This window comes from Saccostrea cucullata, unplaced genomic scaffold, assembly GCF_032062105.1.
Source record: "Saccostrea cucullata isolate Sc308-1 unplaced genomic scaffold, CSIRO_AGI_Scuc_v1 ctg10195, whole genome shotgun sequence".
NCBI lineage: Eukaryota > Metazoa > Mollusca > Bivalvia > Ostreida > Ostreidae > Saccostrea > Saccostrea cuccullata.
Genome location: NW_026934792.1, coordinates 41,226 through 62,456, shown reverse-complemented (window position 1 = coordinate 62,456; position 21,231 = coordinate 41,226). Strand labels below are relative to the sequence as shown.

The 21,231-nt window shown below is 32.4% G+C and overlaps 2 protein-coding genes across 2 annotated transcripts; one reads left to right on the top strand and one right to left on the bottom strand.

Annotated features, from left to right (window-relative positions):
* Window positions 1-1,117: 1,117 nt before the first annotated feature.
* On the bottom strand, window positions 1,118-2,718 carry LOC134241386 (something about silencing protein 10-like). The gene has a single exon (XM_062723448.1). It carries the CDS (start codon window positions 2,667-2,669, stop codon window positions 1,143-1,145), a length of 1,527 nt encoding a protein of 508 aa, XP_062579432.1. The 5' UTR covers window positions 2,670-2,718; the 3' UTR covers window positions 1,118-1,142.
* Window positions 2,719-3,170: 452 nt separating this feature from the next.
* LOC134241389 (uncharacterized) lies at window positions 3,171-19,548 on the top strand. Its single transcript, XM_062723450.1, has 7 exons — window positions 3,171-3,327; window positions 4,319-4,600; window positions 5,621-5,788; window positions 12,485-12,784; window positions 17,305-17,406; window positions 17,812-17,887; window positions 18,420-19,548. Exons 1-7 carry the CDS (start codon window positions 3,273-3,275, stop codon window positions 19,102-19,104), a joined length of 1,668 nt encoding a protein of 555 aa, XP_062579434.1. The 5' UTR covers window positions 3,171-3,272; the 3' UTR covers window positions 19,105-19,548.
* The last annotated feature ends 1,683 nt before the right edge of the window (window positions 19,549-21,231 follow it).

Genomic DNA, 21,231 nt, shown 5'->3' with positions numbered 1-21,231 from the left:
CCCAAATTGTGAAATGTATGGCTCCAGGGTCAGGGGTTCCTGTGGAATGGGGGTATTACTGATTAAATTGCTGATTAATGGAAATGCATTTTTCTTTGTTTCTCTACTCTGCCTCTGGGTAGCTACTTGAAAAGTTAAAATGATCTGCAAAATTAGGAATTTTATGGCCTCTGGTTTAAGACACGAACCAAATTCATACGTTGGAAAGTTGTTACAGGATATTCAGGTGACCTACAAGGCCTGTGGGCCTCTTGTTTTTGATGTTTTCTATATTGAAAACCTCACCCACTTAGATTCTGATAAACCACACACCCATAGATTGTGTTGTTGGGGGCCTGCATGCAGGGAAGATCCTCAGCCAGATGACTTGAACCCGGGATCAACATGTAACTATGTTGGGGCTCTCCTGCTGAGCTGATAGGGCCATGCAGATACTCAGTACAATGAAAATGCATTATTTGAAAGTTTTAAATGCTGGATATTTAGCAGACAAATAATTTGGTTGATAGTGAAGAGCAAGAGTGCTTCTTCTTCTGAAAAATTGATATTCTTGGGACTCCAGTGGTTCTGGAGTTTGGTGGTCCTCTCTTATGATCTTGTATGGAAATTTGAATTTTTCCCCCTTTATTGATAATTAATAATTAAAATATATGACAGATAAATCAAATGTTAGAATGACTAATATAATCCAGTTTTACTCTGCCATAGTAGAAGTTATTCCCCTTTAATTAAACAAGCATTTTAAATCAATGAAAAAGTACAATTACTAACAGTAATTTACAAATGCATATGAAACACTCCATCCCATGTTTATATATTTATATCCCTTGGTATGTCTTAATTTAAAAGGAAAACTGTGTGAAACACTCTATCATGTACTCTGGAATTTGCAATATTAATTAATACATTTTTCTCTCTGCCTTAGAATGTAAAGATCAAAACTATATTCTTAACCTCGATCCCCTCACATTATTATTCTTGTTCAGAAAGCTTTATATACAAATTATTTGAAACTTTAGGAATATAACTTCAAACTTTCTTGAAGAAATTACTGGGGTACTAAAATGTAGCTTACACAATCATTTAAATGAACACATGATCAAATTAAAGAAGAATATATAATTGAACAATTTATTTAAAGTCTACACTTTCATTTTTATTCCTCTTTTGATCCCGGATCTAATTCCTGATATTTCTCCACCATAACGAGACGTCTCGGTCCTAACATCTCGTACCTGGCCCCGCCTTCTAATCTTAGCTTTGCGATATTTCATTCGATGTTTAACCCTTGGGTTTTTCAGCTCCTTTTTCTTGGCTGGTGTCAAGCCCTTGTTTTTCTCAATCTGGTAAGTCCTGGCCCTCTTCCCTCCATCTTCAGCTTCTTCATCTTCTTCTCCCTCTAAGTCTTCCTCTCCTCCTTCTCTTTCTTCCTCCTCATCTTCAGAACTTTGCTTCATTTTCATCATTTCATAGTAAGCCAAGGCTGCTTTTTCATCCTCTGTCTCATAGCATGGATTTTCTATCTTTTGTCTTTTGTTGGGAATATCCTCTTCGTCACTTTCATCACTTTCATCGGGTCTAGAGATCTCCATTGCCTTCTCCCTCACAGTCTTCATACTCCTTCTCTTTGGCTTTATAAATGTGGAAGGTCGTTGGGGTTTATTTTCTTCCAGGAAAATCTCCTCTCCATTTCTTACTTTATTTAGAATTTCTTCTATCTGGTTGTTTAACTTAACATCTGCTGGCTTCATCTGCTTCATCAAATTTTGGTATTGCACAAGCCTTTTAATAACTGGATGGTTCTGAACTGGTAATTGTTTTGCCTTCAGCATCATGTAGAAACTAATAGTTGTGCAGTAGTTGAGAATAAGTTGAAGTTGACACTGAATGTAATCTGATGCATTTTTTGAAATTTTGCCACCTCCTGTGAGTTTTGATAGAGGAAGAAACTTGTCTTTAGCTTGCTTTATCATAGATTCAAAATCTTTTATAAGAGGTAACATTTCTGGAGATTTTTTCTTTAACAGTTGTAATTTTTCTTCAGCAGAGAGTTCAGACAATTCCTTGCTGATCTTCCCAGTACCGACTTCCTCATCAGTAACACTCTTTTTCTTCTCAAATATCCCCAAATGAAAGTCTGCGAGTTCTAACTCAGCTGCCATTTTTTTCTGCAAGTTCATGGCTTCCCTTTCTTCCAGCACTGCTGCCCCCTCCTCCTCTTCTTCACCGCTCAGGTCTATGTCATCATCACTTATATCTGCCCCATAGTACTTAGACCTCTTCTTGCCCCATGCTTTCAAGTCTGGGAGGTCCTTTCCTCCACTCTCTGTATCTTTTTCCCTGTCATTTTTTAATTTGTGTAATTTGAGCTTTCTCAGCTGTTTCTTGTAGTTTTGAATACTATCATCACTAAGCAAGTCATCATCATCGTCATCATACACACCTAGGCCCAGAACTTCCTCATCGCCGTCGGATGAATATTGCTCGTCGTCTCTCAGTCCTTTATCCAGAAGAATCTTTTCTTTTGCAGCATGGTTTTTATCCACATTGTCAAGGAAAAAATCCTCCTGAGTGGGATCTGGCACGGCTTCCTTGGAATATTTCCTCTCGTCATCAGAGTCATAATTGACAATATTCTCCAACGCCTTTTTTCTTGGCCTTCTCGGCATGTTTCCAGTTAATATTTCCACTCAAATCAGAGACAGTCACAGTGTGCTATGTTGTGAAAAAAACACATGGGTGAAAGGAGGAGTTATTGTTCATAATTCCGATAAAAATTATTGCTTATCGTTACCTGTCTAAAAAAAATATAAATTAAAGAAATCTTGAGATTTTAATATAAAAAAAATTATAAAATTTTAATTGTTATATCATAGATACATTCAAGAACTTTTCAATTATTAATTAGTTATCTTGTTAAATAGTTTATGCAATAATAAGTACTCCCTCGTAAAATCTAAATTCTAAAAAAAACTCGTCATTATATTCCGGATATAATAAATAAAAAAGGAAAAGTTTGTTGAATTAGAAATTTTATTCGTTTATTATTTTTTGTGTGGATTCAAATCCATGCATTAAAAACATTTTTTTTCTTTTGTATGCTTTTTAAAAAATGTTTTTTTTTTTAAAGGATTATCTACCCTTTTGTAATCTGTTTACTCGGATAGAGGGCATTGTGAACGCCTACTGAAAAATGTAAATAGATCGGAGATAATGTGAACAATATTATATAGCGACCACCGTCGATAGGTTGTGTAGTTTCAGAAATCAACATGTTTGTTTCAGCACGTGTACTTGTCTTATCAATATGGACAACTCTCTTATATGGTAGGTATTAATTTCAAAATGAAAAATTCTAGTTAGCTAGTTTAGGCCTAATCAATCTATCATAAGCATTTGTCTTGCAAAAGGTATACAGTCTCGTGTACATAAATTAATAAAGTCTGATTAATTATATTTTCTATTGATATATTGGCGATGAAGAGATTCTTCACGCATTTTAAAAGAAAATAAAAGTCACCGTTTCGAATTTTTAACTTTTAACTTTAAATATTTCGATGACTTCTCACCCAAATGATGGCAGAATGAATATACACACCACTCCTTTCTAATTCTTATTTTTTAAATGTCACCCGAGACGTATAACCCTATACTATTAAAGATTTATATACATATCCTTGTCTGGAATTCATTAATGAGTAGGTCTTGTAGATACAAGGTTATTTAAGTTAAGAATGTTTATTTGAAAATTTCTAAGAAAATTGTTCATTTATATATTTACATTTCCAGATTTATATACAAAATAAAATGCAGTATATTTTCTCATGAACTTCATTAGGTATGTATCACGAATAAGCATGAATATCTCCATCGTTATGTCATAATACCGCTCTTGACATCAAAAAGTCAAAAAATATAGTGCACACTGTTTTGTTTTAAAAATGACAGTTGAACGGCGTAAATTTATGGCAAGTCATCAGAAAAATAATGTAAATATAAGAAATGAATTTAAGTTTGAAGATTCATGATTTATCATTAAACGCTAACGCGCTTCATGAAATATGCCGGCGTGAACGTCGTAGTTCATAACCTCATGAATCTTCAAAAATTAAATTCATTTCTTAAATATATGCCTATTTGTAATGAAAATTTGTTAAAATGAAAGGTTTGATTGGTTGTAATTCTACTTTAAATTTCTACTTATTTTAGAATATTTTCATATGTTAATACATGTATCATATTTTCATAAACGAAGGTAAAACTACTGTGATGCTTATTTTAATTTTTAAAAAGTAAAATTTTTGTTTTCTGGTTGTAGGGGCTTTAGCTTCTCTAGACAGATGTCCCAGTATCTTCCATCGCATCGGAGGATATAAAACTGAAAATGGAGAGATGTGCTATACATTTGTCAACACAGAAAAGACATGGGTTGATGCTAATAGACAGTGCTGGTCCTGGGGTGGAGAGCTGATCTCTATCAAGAACATGAATAAAATGAGTTTTGTGATACACACCCTGAACTCAGTCTTGAGGTGGAGAAATAACGGGGTGTGGATCGGGGCTCACGACAGACATGGCCGGGGTTGGCAGTGGACCAATGGTAATGTTCAATTCTAAGTAAAGTTAAAATTCTAATATAGACGTACAGTATTGTTTTGTACATTTTATCTGACTTAAATGTCTGAAATTGTCCCTTATATACATGTAAAGTTAAGGTAAAATGTTTCGAACTTGATGACAACATGAACAGGGATTGACAAATCTCATGACACTTTTGTTGCCTTAAATTCTCAATGGGAGCAGACTGAACATGCAATGTATTTAATTTTATGTTAACATGAGACACCAGGCCTCATGTTTTAAATTCAGGATAAAACCTTGACCATTTTGTGGACTTGTTGACAGGTCTAATTTCCAATGTACCTGCCATATACTAGATGAGAACGCACATTATGAGTCATATCAATGTTTACAAGTTGATATGTAGAACAATACACATAAACATTAAATTTTCATTGTCTATTAATCTGTTTCTGTTTTTCCACCCAATCATGTCAGAATCATAGTCATGATCTTAACTTTCTAATGTAGAAATGGAAAGACATTGAAAGGCCATACTTGACTCAAAGATTACACATGAATATGTCCTTTATGAATATGTCCTTAATGAGGATGTGTAATGACCTTGACTAAAGGTCAATTGGCCAAATTTAAGGTCACCGGCAGAAGAGGTTAACTCTTTATGTCTTGTCAGTGATTTTTTTCTTGAAAAAATGAGAATATATCACAGAAAAATTACTGTCTGATAAAAAGAGGGTATGTCACGAACTCTATCCAGGTTATTTAGGCAAGTTCAAGAACACTTTCAAAAAGAGCATAAATTATATCTCATAGTTGTAAAGAGGAAATGGTGGATACACCAAATTACATAAAAAAATGTATTGTGGGAATGAGGTGGGAATGCAGGTATCATTTTTTCGCAGTATCAAAAATCAGCAATTAAAACTATACTCTAGTAACTTTACCCCTCAACAATTTTGACACAAATTTAATGGCAGAAAATTGAGTTTTAAACATAAAAATGTGTTGTCAGATAATAACTCATTTAATATAATTTCAGGGGAGAGGCTGAGCTGGGGGTATTGGGCCTCTGGACAGCCCAGTAAGACGGGGGGATTCATTTCGTTAGAGGACTGTGCCCTGATGAGACGAGGCGATGGCTGGAGATGGCATGACTATCATTGCGATTCTTCATTCTTCTACACGTACAAATTCATCTGCCAGTTTCGTAAGTAAAAAATATCTTTTAGGTTTTGGTGTGGTTTTTGTGTTTGGCACATTTCTTTCTCTATTTTAGCTTTGGCATTAACTGTGTTTTAGATTTACTTGCTGCACTTTGCTAATAGCTTCAGTGATTTCCTGATTAAAATGCAGTTAGGGTGGTTAGAGTGTTAATTGAACCATTGAATAAGTTTTAAAGTTTCTTACAACTCTTTTATCTCGATTATTATAATCAGTGATGTAGAAAAAGAGTCAACTCAAATGATTTAAAGTTTTCCAGTTGTAAACAATACAATGTACAATTTAAACCTATCCTTTTGTATAATTCTATGGTTGTTGATTAATAACTAGAATGTATTCTTAGGTTTATTCAGCTTTTGTTAATTACATCTGTGTGTATTTGATGTTGACATTCTGACATGGTAGAAAGTTAAAGTCAATTATTATGAACATTCAGAATTCCCTTTCATTAAGACTGTGGTCATGCAATATAGCCAATCCTCTGACATTTACACACATGTTTCTAGTTCAGCATATGGCGCTGAGTTTGGTTCCTTATGTTCATGGCTAGACTTGAACAATATTCCAGTGTATTAGCTGTATTATGTACTCCTGCCTTCATATTAACCCCTCTTGTGGTTTTGCTTCTCAGCAGTCTATATTTTGAGATACAGACTCTGATGCTTATGCATGTTTTAACTTTTATATTTATAAACATGAAGGAGGCATTCTGGTCTTATTAAGTTTAGTCTAAATCAAAACAATTATCAGAAAAATAATTTTCCTGAAATACCTATAGAAATTTTGATTTCAATGCAAAAAGTATCATGCAGTGGTGTACTGTATCTGAGTGTATATGTTATTTTTAATTAAATCAGTAATTAAACACCTGTCATTTTATCAATGCAAAGCTTTTCAAGGTCATTTATCAGATAACAAGCATTCTACCTGTTATGGTTTGAATTGTTACATTTGTTTCCAAGAACTAATCTTTCCCAGTGTCCACCTTAGCAGTCAAAACTTTATTATGTATACTCAAATTAACTGAGTATACATATACATATTAGTACATGTATCTAAATATTAAAACAATCTGTTGTTAACCAACACACACCCTTTTCACTTGAAGAGGAGTACATTGTAAGCCAGCTAGGGAAAAAAGAAATAAGAAAACGGGAGAATTTTATCTTTCTCAATTTTTGAATCAGGATCATGGTTAAAATGTATTGGAAAATACAGTATTTCAAATGTCCAGTATGCATGTATGATTCATATGGTAAGCAGTTCATGATCAATTGAATGCTTCACGAGAAACACCTACATTGAGCATGATTACGCCATTATTTTCTGGAAGTCTATCAGAAACTGATTACCTCACATTTTGCGGAGTTTCACAATTGCCCTGACTTCATCAGCGTTTTCTCCTGTGTGTAACTTGTTTGTCAGCATATTGATTGGGAACTTCAGGCGGCCATTAGTGATTCACATCTCACAGTGGCACTCTTCCAGTGATGTTTGAAATGTTGTAACAATATTGAATGTAAATGTTTTACTCACAGCACAACAGAGGTTAAGAAAGTGTCAGAAATCTTTCAGGAATGTAATGAACTGGAACAATCAGAAAAGAAACGTGATCATTGGATACCAATCATTTTATCCTCCTACTTGCACATGACTAAATTTGAAATCATTTGATGATTTAAATCTAAAATATTTGCTACACTTACAGTTTTGAATTTTAGAAAAACTAAAACAGAAGAACTGTTTATTTTATAGAATCAGTTGTTACTACATTGTACGCAGTACCACTTGAGAAAAAAATGACAAACTTATACATGTTATAGTTAGTCTGTGGCTGATCACTCGAGTTCCTAAGTAGGGTTTTCTGTCATCAGGTTGAAATTCTAGAGTTCAGTGAATTTGGCTGTTAACAGTTTGTTGGTGTCAGAGTAGTTCAAGTACATTTCTTATGACTCTCCACTTAGCGTGGCTCTAACAATGAATACTCGAGATTTCTCTCTGACATTGGGGAAAAAACATCATATCGTATATATTAGGTTGATTTCTTAGAATTTGTATATCAGGTAATATTTACATTTCCAATAAATTTCCCCTATGATTCTTTACAAAATAAAATGCAGTATATTTTCTCATGAACTACATTAGGGTATGTATCACGAAAAAGCATGAATATCTCCATTGTTACGTCATAATACCGCTCTTGACGTCAGAAAGTCAAAAAATATAGTGCACTCTGTTTTTTTTTTTAAAATGACAGTTGAACGGCGTAGATTTATGGCAAGTCATCAGAAAAATAATGTAAATATAAGAAATGAATTTAATTTTTTGAAGATTCGTGAGGTATTTGAACTACAACGCTTCACTCCAGCATATTTATCATGAAGCGCTAATGCGCTTCATGAAATATGCCGGTGTGAAGCGTCGTAGTTCTTAACCTCATGAATCTTCAAAAATTAAATTCATTTCTTAAGTATTAACTTTTATGAAGGGTATCTTTTATGATAAATATATAGGGTTTCCCAATTGGTAATGAATTATCTGTTATCATAAAGTGGAAATTTTGAATGAAATTAAATATTTTTAGATTATTCATTTATTTTTTCTGGTATATAAGAAAAAGAGTTCGATTAAAAATTCCAAATGTTTATATTTTTTAAATATTTGTTTTGCAATATAAGAAAAAATTCAGACTTTTAATATATATGGTTTGCTTTTAATAAACATTTTTTTCATAAATCTCAGACTCAGATAATATAAATATGTGTAAAATTAAATTAAAACTGAAATCTAATCTGATTTCAGTGAATGAACACAATGAATATTAAACAAGAGGCCCAGGGGCCACATCGCTCACCTGAGCAAAACGGCTAGGAAAAACACAAATCAGATCAAAACTGAAATGTTTACTGAAGGGGGGGGGGGGGGGGGGCTTGAATTTCATACTACTTTAGAATGTCTTCATGTTAATTAATACAGCATATGACTTTGCTGTTCTTGATAAAAAGATTTTTTAAAAACATTTTCTTCCTATACTATCACTAATCGTTGCTTTGAAGTACTTGAGAAGACGAATTTTAAGATTTTTCCTATATATTCCTTCGTAAAACTTTGATCTGCCATTGTGGCCCCACCCTACCCCGGGGGTTATGATTTGAACAAACTTGAATCTACACTATCTAAGGATGAGTTTCATCTTTCCTGGCCCAGTGATTCTTGAAAAGAAGATTTTTAAAGATTTTCCCTATATACTCCTATCTAAAACTTTGATCTGCCATTGTGGCCCCACCCTACCACCAGGGGTCATGATTTGGACAAAATTGAATCTTCACTATCTGAGGATGGTTCCACATGAGTTTCATCTTTCCTGGCCCATTGGTTCTTGAGAAGAAGATTTTTAAAGATTTTCCCTACATATACTCCTATGTAAAACATTGATCAGCCATTGTGGCCCCACCCTACCCCCGGGCATGGCCTTTCATTTGAACAAACTTGAATCTACACTATCTGAGGATGCTTCCAATTGAGTTTCATTTTTCCTGGCACAGTGGTTCTTGAGAAGAAGATTTTTAAAGAATTTCCCTATATACTCCTATGTAAAACTTTGTCTTGTGGCCCCACCCTACCCCCAGGGGTCATGATTCGAACAAATTTGAATCTAACTATAATTTCCACATGTATCCTGGCACAGTGGTTCTTGAGAAGAAGATTTTTATAATATATAAAACTTTGTGCAAGATTTTAACAAACTAATTTACACTAAGGATTTTGAGTTTCATCTTTCTAGTGGTTCTTGAAGAAATTTTTTTAAAATGCCATTAAATTTTCACTTTTATAATTCCCCTTGGAAGATGAAATATCCCCTTCACCTAAGGGTACTTTGTGGCAAGTTTGGTAGAAATTGGCCCAGTGGTTCTTGAGAAGAAGAAGAAAATGTGAAAAGTTTACGACGACGATGACAACGACGACGACAACACCAACGACAACACCATCGACAACGACAGACAACGGACAAATTTTGATCAGAAAAGCTCACTTGAGCCTTCGGCTCAGGTGAGCTAAAAAGCTAGTGCAAACAAAGTTTTGATGTGACATACTGAAAGTTCAAACTATTATTTAACAAGAGACAGAACACTTGTATATAATAGGGTTATCTAGGTTTGGTTTGAACATATTTTATTGTTTTGAAGTTATAACAAAAGGATTGGACACAAGTTCTTAAAAACTTAGAACAATTAATAACACAAAGTATTGTTCAAAATTAATTTACATAGGAACCAAAGGTCAAGAAGATTATTTAACATAGGTAATGCATGTACAGAATTGAATTAATGTAGTATGGACAAACAAATCTAAATACATTACTCAAAAACGACCAGATCTAGGTGATCCAAACCACTTCTGGTTTCCGAATCATTTTATCACTTTGTACTTTCAAACTGGTGTTCAAGGAACAATTCAACTTCGTTTACTGGGTATAAATGTACTTTCATTTAATACAGAAGTACTCCCGTGTCATCCTGTGTAAACCTAGCAAAGTTTTTTTGTTTCCTTTGAAAAGTTGTTAGATGAGAATCATGGGGAAAAATCAAATTATCAGTCTAGTCCTGTTGGTTTTATTCTAAAGCCTGCAGTGTTCATATTTAAATGTGAAGCTATAAGCTTCATTTTTAGATGATTGTTGAAATTCATAATGGTAAAAAAATCCATGCGAAGCAATATAGCTTTTAAAAGCTTGCAAATTATTTTATTTGTAAAAATAAATATCTAGGGAGGTTTATCACTATAACTTTAGGAATATTTTTGAAATTATGCTTGACTCTGACTCTCCTGCTACCCTTGTTCTGTCATTTTTAATCCTGTATAAAGCTTATAACTTCAAAGTGCACAGGTACATGTATATTATATTTAAATTTGCCAGAGCATCACTAATAAGTTATATTTAAGACATTACACAAAACAGGGCGGGGCTTGAGGCGAGATTGATAATTCATTTTCACATGAATCTAAATATAATGTATATATATTCAAATGACTTGTGACATGACCTTTCTAAAGACCTCACCAATTTACATTCGTATTTGGGTACATACCTCTCAACCAATCAGATGATTTTGGCAGAAAGTTGATTTAGTATACCATTTTAAGCATTCACAACTGAAATGCCGAGTGAGGTCGATGTGCAGGTAATTATTTACTATTATTTTAAAAATAATTATTTGGGGGATGCATTATATAATTTGTTTTCCAAAAAATTAATTTTGATTTGATTGGGTAGGGGTTTTTTTCTCTATTCAGCTCTTGCTGGGTTTTTTTTTTAATTTAAGCTACGAATTAATGCAAAACATTTTTTATAAATAAGAATCATATTTTTGAAACAAAAATGCTTCGGGGACATCGTATTCTGAGAGAAAATGTCCGACAATTAATGTCCTCCACCGTTCGCCTTATACAAAATTGAAATAAACAGATGAAAGGAAGGGGGATATTTACTTTCATGTTTTTAATATAATGTAGAGTAACCAAAGCAGGATCCAGTACTTGCCCCCTCCCACCCAACTTGAAGTTTTTTTTTCTTTTTTCGCTTTTGTATATTATTTTTGCCAAACTTATATACATACGCTTTTTAATTTATCAACAAGTAACGATTTCACGCACATAGTGTCTTGGTTGATTATAAACCTATCCCCCAAAATACGATTTTCAATTTTTTTTAAGGGGGGGGGTCAAAGTAATCGTTTTTAAACTGCCACACTCCCTCCTTTCTAAATTTTCTGAATCGGACACTCATAACTTTTCGTTGTAAAATTTTATTCTTCAAATTTTGAGTAATTACTAACAGTGCTATCATGCGAATTGAACGATTGTTGTGTCTGAATATATGGATATAGCTTTCCGTCACCACTAAAAATAAACCGTACTGTATCGTTGATATTTTGCAGATACAGTACAGTTTCTGCTCATTTGCATAAGAAACGCCCACAAAAAGTGTTCTGTATCGCAGTTACAGTATGCTTGACTTCAAAGGAAAACTCACCGGGTCATGTCACAATGCAAAGACATTGCACAAAACTAACGCTATCCTGAATATTGATTAATTCATTTTCACATGAATATAAATATAATGTATATATATTCAGAAATTAACACTGTTTTATCTTAAAAGATACTATCTGAATTGTAATAGAAGACATGAGATTTTCCTGAAGAATATTAATTGTTAATTTTAACGTCTCATTAAAACTACATACATTTGTACCAGCAATATGTTAAAATACCTGCTGCCATTGAGAAATCAACAAATTAAATTTTTAGCCGATGGGGGGGGGGGGGGGGAATTGAATTCTCAAAGTTGCTGTTTCTTGCTCAAGACACCTGAATTGAAAATTTCAGAATGTGGTCATTTTTTGAAATGACACATCATTTGTAAATATGGTTTGTCTTTTTCTTAACTTAAATGCCCGGCCAATTAAATGTTTATTATGTTTATAGTGTGTATCTTTTATTCTAGTTTTGACAGTATTGGTGGGACAATTACAATTTTTTGTGTTTTAAGAGGCCTTCATAAAGAGCTCTTTTGATGGATCTGTAAATCATCTTTTTAATTCATCAGTTGTATAGATACAAATATTAAAGACAATTCAATGAAAGCTTTTTTGCTAATTAACTTTTTGACTAATATTAGGGAAGCTGCCTCCAACTACAACCACTAGTACTACGACTAGTACTACAACCACTCCTAGTACTACCACCACTAGTACAACCACTCCTAGTACTACCACCACTAGTACTACCACTGTTAGTCCCACTCCAAGTGTTAATCTGACCAAAACTGTCGGGGCCAAATCTAACTTGACCGTTCAGGCTGTGGACTTAGGAATTAAGTTTGACCACACAAATGTTAAGTTTCAGGAGAAAGGCATTATTGCAGGTAAATATTTAATCTATACATGTACACATTATACTACTGCTGAGTTTAGTATCTCATGAATATTGATTTACCCCCAAGTTGATACTTTGATGAAGAATGCCAATTTTGAGATTACTTACCTGCTTACCTGGTATATCAAATTTGCATGGATGCAGGGATATAGGTTCATTGTATATAAGACTGATATTGCATGACCACTGAAAGCTATTAGTATACTTTTGTTGCATGCTATTTGTTGGTATTTTCCATCTTTATGTGTATGCAGAGTTACCTTTACATTATTATTTTTTTGATTTTGAAAGTACCTTCTTTTTACTGAGGATTTTCCTAAATCACTTAATGTTTGTAATACATGTATATTAATTTATTTATCTTGGTCATAGTGTTGTTTTTAATCCTAGAGAAACAAGGTTTAGTTGTTTTGTCAGAGATATGCCTCAATATTTGGACTTTGATTTAGTATTGGCATTTGAGTAATATAAATTTTCTTCTGTGACAATTTCTGTATCCTATTAAGGTACACCGACTCTCTGGAAAGAGAGATAAATCTAAATAAATTACTTATTCCTATATACAGTAAAACTCGGTTAGTACAAACACAGATATTGAAAATTCACGGATATAGCGAAGTTATCTTGGATCCCCAGATGTATTAATTTAATGAATTTCTTATACGGATATAACGAATTAGGGATATAGCGAAGTAATTTCAGAGGTCCCAGTGACTTCGTTATAACCAAGTTTTACTGTATATATACAGGGGTATATATATATTAGTTTTTATTTTCAAGTTAAAAAAGGTCACTTCTGTTAAATTCTGTTCCTCAAAGTTGGTTGTAAACTTGTGTACTCTTGACTATTAATTACTTGTAATTTTTGGAGAAAAAATCATAATCAAAATTGATTGAAAGTGAACAGAGGGCCAAAGACCCTTCAAACACCGAAAAAAAAAAGCAAAAACTTAATCTATATGTCTTGAGGAAGTTTGTGAAATAAATTCCATGATCCGGATTGTACACTTATGTTTTGTTGAAAATAAGAAAACTGCATGAAGGCATGACTGTAAAGGAAGAATTATTTTTGGGAATTCAAAGTAACTCTCTATTTTCTTATAGAACATGTCCTTATGACTGATAAATTCTCTTGTTAAAATCAAGTACTTTGTTTTAAGAGCTTGATAAACATTTATGGAAATCTCAAAATAGAAAATATCATGACATTATCTTAAAATTGTTTAAGACATCAGGTTAGTTCCAGTAAGGCCTCAATAGCTAGTTCCTAATCTGGATTCAATTTTAGAATTTCCAGATATTTATAGAATACCTAGATTATCTAAGAACTTGATATGGATTAGAGATTATCCAGGGTCATTATTGAAGTATTTTGATGATTTAGCTATTGTTAACTTTTCTGTTTTCATAGTGCAATGCATGTATAAACTAAAGAAGATTTTTCCCAGATAGAGAGTTCCATGATGAAAGAATGGTTGCAGTGGGACTTTAAAAAAATATATAATTTGACTTAAATTTGAGCATATTTGTTTCAACCCACATTGATTGGCATTTTCCTGGTCTGCTCATAGTACATTATCTAGACATGTTTTAAGTGTTGAATGCATTGTGCAGTACTCTCTGAATGACCTTGGAGAGTCTCTGTATATCAAGTTACATGTTTTGGATTTTTCTTAATAAAACTCCCACACAGTTTGAGGAGGGGCTGCAAACAATTAAGTGGGAGTCTGATAACCTTAAGATAACACCCTCCCACTCTGTGGGGGAACAAACTGGGTTATGGCTGCTGAATTGACATGTGATGTGTGTTTGTAACAGATACATAGAGGACAATCTGATACAGGGGAAATTTTAAGCATATGTTCTGAAAAAAAGATATCATCGCATGTTATTAAAATGTATGTGCAGTTTGGTGCATGTTTGAAATTATTTATGTATTGCATCGAGTGCAGTCTGCATTCAAAGAGCGGGCCTCAGAGTTTAATTAAGCATATAATCATTCTCATTTTTCACTGAACTGAAATACATATAAATCTGGGTGTCCATATTCATGTAAACATTAAGGATACAAATCTTACCTACTCGGCCTATATGTTTCGGTCAAGTTGATGTATATCATATTATATATTATTCAGGTTATTGCATATTGAAGCAGCATTTCTAGCATGTATCAAGCTGAAAACAGAAAAATGACATCTTTGCTATCAAGATATGATACTAACAGCATGTTCATGTTATGAACTTAAACCTGCTGTGTAGATCATCACTACACAGATCCAAGTTTTTGACTTTTTATATTGTTATTTCATTATACAGATGAGCAGCTCAGCTGAAGAATTGTATTCTAAAAATTAGGTTTTTCTCTCCTTTGTTGACAAAAGAAAGAGTTTTGACAATTAACTATGGTATATCAGTGTCATTTTAAAAAAACATTTGTCAATGTTCATCGATTTGTGTTTAGATCTAATGATAAGTCAAGTTATTATATTTGATTACATTGATTAATATGGTGTCTTCTAGCTATTCCCACTTTTTAAAAATCTTTCACCTATTCCAAAATAACAATTTTCTGATTAGTTAATTTGTTTTTACTGTTTTACATCTGTATTTTACCAGTATTTTGTACATTTTAAGACAGAAAATAAATATATTTATTTAAAAAAAATATGTATTTTATTAGAAAAAAATGCATATAAATATTTATTTAATTTGAAAAAAAAATAAATATATGAAAAAAAAAATATTATAAATAACTGGAGCATACCATCTTTTACACCTAGAATAATTCTCTGAACTTTGTCAACTTTCATAAACTTTTGTGTAATGACTTTGTTGCATTTTGCTATACATTGTAAAATTGTGTTCGTTTGATTTTAGCATGGGAATATTTATATGGATTTTAATATATATTTAAGTGCTTATTTGTTCCGTACTCTATTTTATGAAATGCTTTACCATACACCAGTCTTATGCAGTGTGATTTTTTAATGAATAAAATAAATAATTTATTTGCTATTTTTATTTGAAAAAGTCTAATTTCTCAATGAAATAGAAGTAAAAAGTCCGATTTTTTAATTTAAAGTAGCAAATTTACCTGTCCTCTATTCCAACAGTGGTTTAATAATTACTGTTTTCACAGTGTGTTTATTCGGCTAATTATTTGTTTACACAAAAATTCCATACTCCCACATGAAATTTTACCCTTTTCTAGTTTTTTGATTTTTTATATTGTATAAACAGCAGTTTAAAATGTTCATATTTAATGTATAATGTGAACACGCAAAGAACCCCCCAGGATAAAGTTTTGATTAGTAGCAAATATCACAAACAAGGATGAAGAATTGTATAATCTAAAAATTAAGTTTTTCTTTATTTTAAAAAAAAATTGACAAAAAAAAAAAAACTAAAAAATAGTTTTGACAATTAACTATTTGGTATATCATGAATTTAAATACAAAAAGTATGATTTTAAAAATCATTTGTTAATGTTTTTATTCATATTTGTGTTTAAAATAGATTTTGCTGTGAATTTTAATTTCAAGTTAATATTTGATTACATTATTAATATAAACAGCAGTTTAAATGTTCATATTTAATGCAGTGATATGTAAATATAAAGTATTGTCAGGTCAGTACTGGGAGTGACACAGGTAAATATAAGTATTTGACCTAGTAGTGATAATACCACAAACAAGGATAAAGGGTGCCATATTCCATATCTAAAAATGCATAAGTTTAAGGTTATATTTATCTATGTTCTTCCCATCCTGTTTTTATAGCCATTTGAAGTTTTTTTGCATGCGCGTGATTTTATAAATTTTTATCTTTATCCTATTGAAAAAAATGAATGACTATATTTTAAAATTCTAAACATTTCGTCAAAAAACAAAGGAGATATAGCCATATAAAAAATCAGATTGCAGCACACGTGCATGCGCGTGATTTCATGATTTTTTTTCTATATCAATTTTAAAAATGCATGACTATGTTTTAAATTTCAAAGCATTTCGTCAAAAAACAAAGGAGATATAGCCATTTAAAGTTTCAGCCAATCAGATTGCAGCACACGCGCATGCGCATGCATTCATGAAAATTTTTTATATATCTTGCTGTAGATCTTCATAATGTAGGACTATGTTCAAAATTTCAAAAGATTATGACAAGAAACAAGAAAGGTATTGAGACTTTAGTTTCAGCCAATCAGAGCGAAGAGCACGTGCATGCGCGTGAGATCTTGCTATTTTGACCATGCCGTCTTGTCTATACTACTAATGTATCCTTACATTATGAGTTTCAAAAAAATTCATCAAAAAAAAAGAAAAGTATATCCATTATATTGGTCATTTTATGTTGCATGCGCGCTCTTGCAAGCATGCGCGCAAAATGACCTTTGTTCGGCAAATCTACATAACATGTGACCCTAAAAACATTTTCAGTTGGATGTGTCTTTACAAGATCACTCTGTTTTTCCCATGGAAGAAGAAAAATAATAATAATAATAATAATAATAATAATAAGAAACAGATATTGTAACTTAACATAAATATAAGTATTTTACCTCAGTACTGGGAGTGGTACAGGTAAATACAAGTATTGTCAGGTCAGTACTGGGAGTGATACAGGTAAATATAAGTATTGTCAGGTCAGTAGATGGGAGTGATACAGGTAAATATAAGTATTGTCAGGTCAGTAGATGGGAGTGATACAGGTAAATATAAGTATTGTCAGGTCAGTACTGGGAGTGATACAGGTAAATATAAGTATTGTCAGGTCAGTACTGGGTGTGACACATCTAAATATAAGTATTGTTTCCTGAGTGACACAGGTAAATATAAGTATGGTTAGCTGAGTGACTTAGGTAAATATAAGTATTGTTAGCTGAGTGATACAGGTAAATATAAGTATTGTCAACTCAGTATTGGAAGTGATACAGGGAAAAAGAAGTATTCTGTGATTGATATCAATTGTGTATGAATGACTGTAAAAAATGTATGATTCAAAACATATCTTTTTTATTTCATCATCAAAGTCTTTAACTTTTGCATAATATACTAAAATGTTTATTTTCAGGAATTTTAGCAGGGATTATTGTTGGAGGAGCTATCCTAATTTTGATAGGAGCCATTGGAACTCTTTTGTTAAGAAGGTAAATCAATATTTAAACTGATGTCTGAACTTGAGCAAAACATGGATAACATAAAAAGGTTCTTGTAAGAATGGAATTACCATTGAATAGTTTTGTGCAAGATGATAGGATGTTTGTTAAGCACATTTCAATGACATTTGTTCAATAGTATCGTCAAGAAATAAATTGTATTCTTGAAATCTTTGGTACCTTTCTGTCTGACTGAGTGTATGATAATTTGATAAACAAGTTGAAATTAATGAGATTTTTTTGTTGTTGAAAAAGTTGATTTTTTTATTGCATAAAGTATTGGTATATTTAAACACATGTGGTCAAATATGTCAAATTTCAAATGCCCATTAGTTTCATCACAGGAGTGGGTGTAAAGGACCTAAGTTTAACACCTTGTGGAACTCTCCATTTATTCTGTTTAGAGTCAACTTTAAAAGCTCTAATCTTTACCAATGCATTATATATTTTTTTTCTGAGAGTTGAACAATGTTTAATTTGGGAATGTTATGGTAGAGGGAACAACTCAATTAACTTTTTGTAGGAGAAGGCAGAAAAAATTTGAGGAACCATCAGTCCAGTTCCAAAATCTAGCCTACTCACGAGTGACCAGTGGTGGACAGGACGGGAATATGGCCAGCAATGTTTACATGGACACTAATGAGATGAATCGTCTGTATGAGGAGGTAAACAAACAAGTGAATCATGGTGTGAACTGCTTCAGTGGAACTGTGCTAGACATTCAGGTACCGAGATCTGAGTCCGAGGACCAGGAGAACGCCTGCTGCGGGGGAATGTCAGAGGAAAGTGATCTCAAAAAGCTAAATAACCTCACTCACGTGGTTATACCAACAGACACCAAAAATCCTCCTGACATAACTGAGAACCATTACGTAGATATGAGCACAGCAAACAAAGCAAAGGAGACAAATCGCCTCATGGAAGCCAGTCGAGTGGTGGATCCTAGCAAACCCTCAAACCTGGGGGTGGAGAGGGAACCCATGCCCCTCCCAGTATATGCTAACAGTTTGGAGAATCTTCGAGAGGGAACCCTGGAACTGACCAGCACATTGTCATCACAGTCACAGGAGTCTACGTACATCAACAGAAGGGAGGGGTTTGAGGTGGATGAAGATGGGTACATGAGTCCTAGATCCACCCTCCACAGTGACAGTGACACAGAGTTAATGGGGGCAGATAAAGACCCCCTCTATGATGAAATTCGTTAAATTCAGAGCAGATCTTACATGTAAATTAATGTGTTCTCTTAATCAGTTGACTGTTAAATGTTTGGAAAAGCCTTCCTAGTTTGTTTGAATAGAAATATTGAGAGGAAAAATATCTGAATTTATTACAATATATAAAATAAATTTGTAAGAATGAAATATTAAGAACTATGATAAATGAATTATGCTGTTTTGAGAAATCACTTACATCTACTGTTCAAATTTTAAATATCCGTATCAAAATTAAGCACTTAAGTACAGCATTATTTGAGAAAACTGGTATGTAATTTGCAAAACATATTGGCACATGAGAGGAGCTTAAAAATTGTGATTGGGATGCATGGTTCATGTGTAACAGTGTAAAAAGTTAGAAATTTTGACTTGTCAATGAATTTTCCTTTTTTATGCTAATTTGGTAAGTATAGTTGTTAATAAATTTAGAATTGGTTTTTTTTTTATGAATTTTGTATGTATTTTTGCCATGTATATAATATTCATTATTGTGTACATGTACTTCAGTATTCAAGTCTTGGTTCATGACAAAAAATTACACTCATTTTACATACATATAAAGAATTCGACCACAACAGATTTATTTTATATATCTCTTGGAGTCTTTACAGTTTATGTATTTTAAAGAAGAAAATTTGATGTTAATATGCTGATTATCTGATGTACATGTCTTAGAAATTGATAGGAGAAATTCATGATGTGCCTAGTACTGCCCATTGTAATGTGATATTGTTTATATATATCAAATATTTGCATATGATTTCGTGTGTAATCATTTTGATACAGAAAATTGCTTAGTTACTGATAAATTTTAGGATTATGTTTGAATTATTTATCGCGATAATCATTTCACATGACATTAAAATCAGAAAGGGTTGTCAAGAAAATTGTGCATTAAAAGAATTACACTGCTTTACTTTGTCATTCACCATTTCTTAGGGGACCAAAAATTTACTAAAATGGATCATCTAATTGTTTTATTTACATTCCTTTTTTGAATTTTGAAACTGAAAGATTTTTTTAAAAGTAAACCACTGAGTTTTGTTTGTTTATGTATAGGTCAATGTCTATATCAAATGATATTTAATGCTTTTGTAGTTCCTAAGAATTGTTATTCAATAACATTTTTTTTACATATGATATATTATAACAATATGCATGTTAATGTTGCATTGTAAGCATAGTTTTTGTGAACTTTATTTTAAACAATACCTGACCATTTTTTTTATTGTCTTTGTTTGTGAAGATGTTTTCAATTGTTTTATTTAGTGATTTACAATTGTAAAAAAAATCACAATATTAATGATTTTTACTCACTTTTTTCCTTATTATACAAATGAAAATTTGTATATTGTGTTTTTTTATCCCAAGAATAAAGAGCAACAAGATATAACCAGGTGTTGTATATCTCTGTAAAGAGGTTCAACGAAGTCATTTTTAGCTCACATGAGCCAAAAGCTCAAGTTAGCTTTTCTGATCAAAATTTGTCCATTTTCTATCATTGTTGTATTAAACTTTTTGCAATTTCTTCCTTTTGTCAGATCTTTAGGGTCAAATTCAACCAAAATTGGCTCAGCACTTGGAAAAAAGTATTCAATTTATTAAAATGAAATGCCCACTTTTCTTTCCAAGGAGTAATGTTTTTAAAAAAGTCAATATTGGGTGGGTTCATTTAGAAATTTTTTCAAGAACCACTGGACCAGAAAAGATTGAAAGCTTCCTGACATAGTGTAAAGTTTTGTTTTTTTAAAAATCACTACCCAAGGGGTAGAGTGGGACCACTATGGGCCATTTAAAATTTTAAATGGGTATAAATGGATATAAAAACCTTTAAAAAATCTTCTCAAGAAGAGACAAGGCTTGAATTATTATATTTATTTGGAAGTGTCCTCTGCTAGAAAGCAGGACAACAGGGAATTAAATTTCAACATGCATGTATATGTGAATAAGAATGCCCTTTCAGATACTGGACTACAGAAACAAGTCGAGATCGTCAGCATAAACGGTACTGTTTCCCTTACTTGAAATGGCTCCTGTTTTGCAACATTTGTATCTATGAAGCCTGCTTGCCTGTGCACGTTAGCCGATCTTTGTGTATTGAAATTCTATGGGTATTCA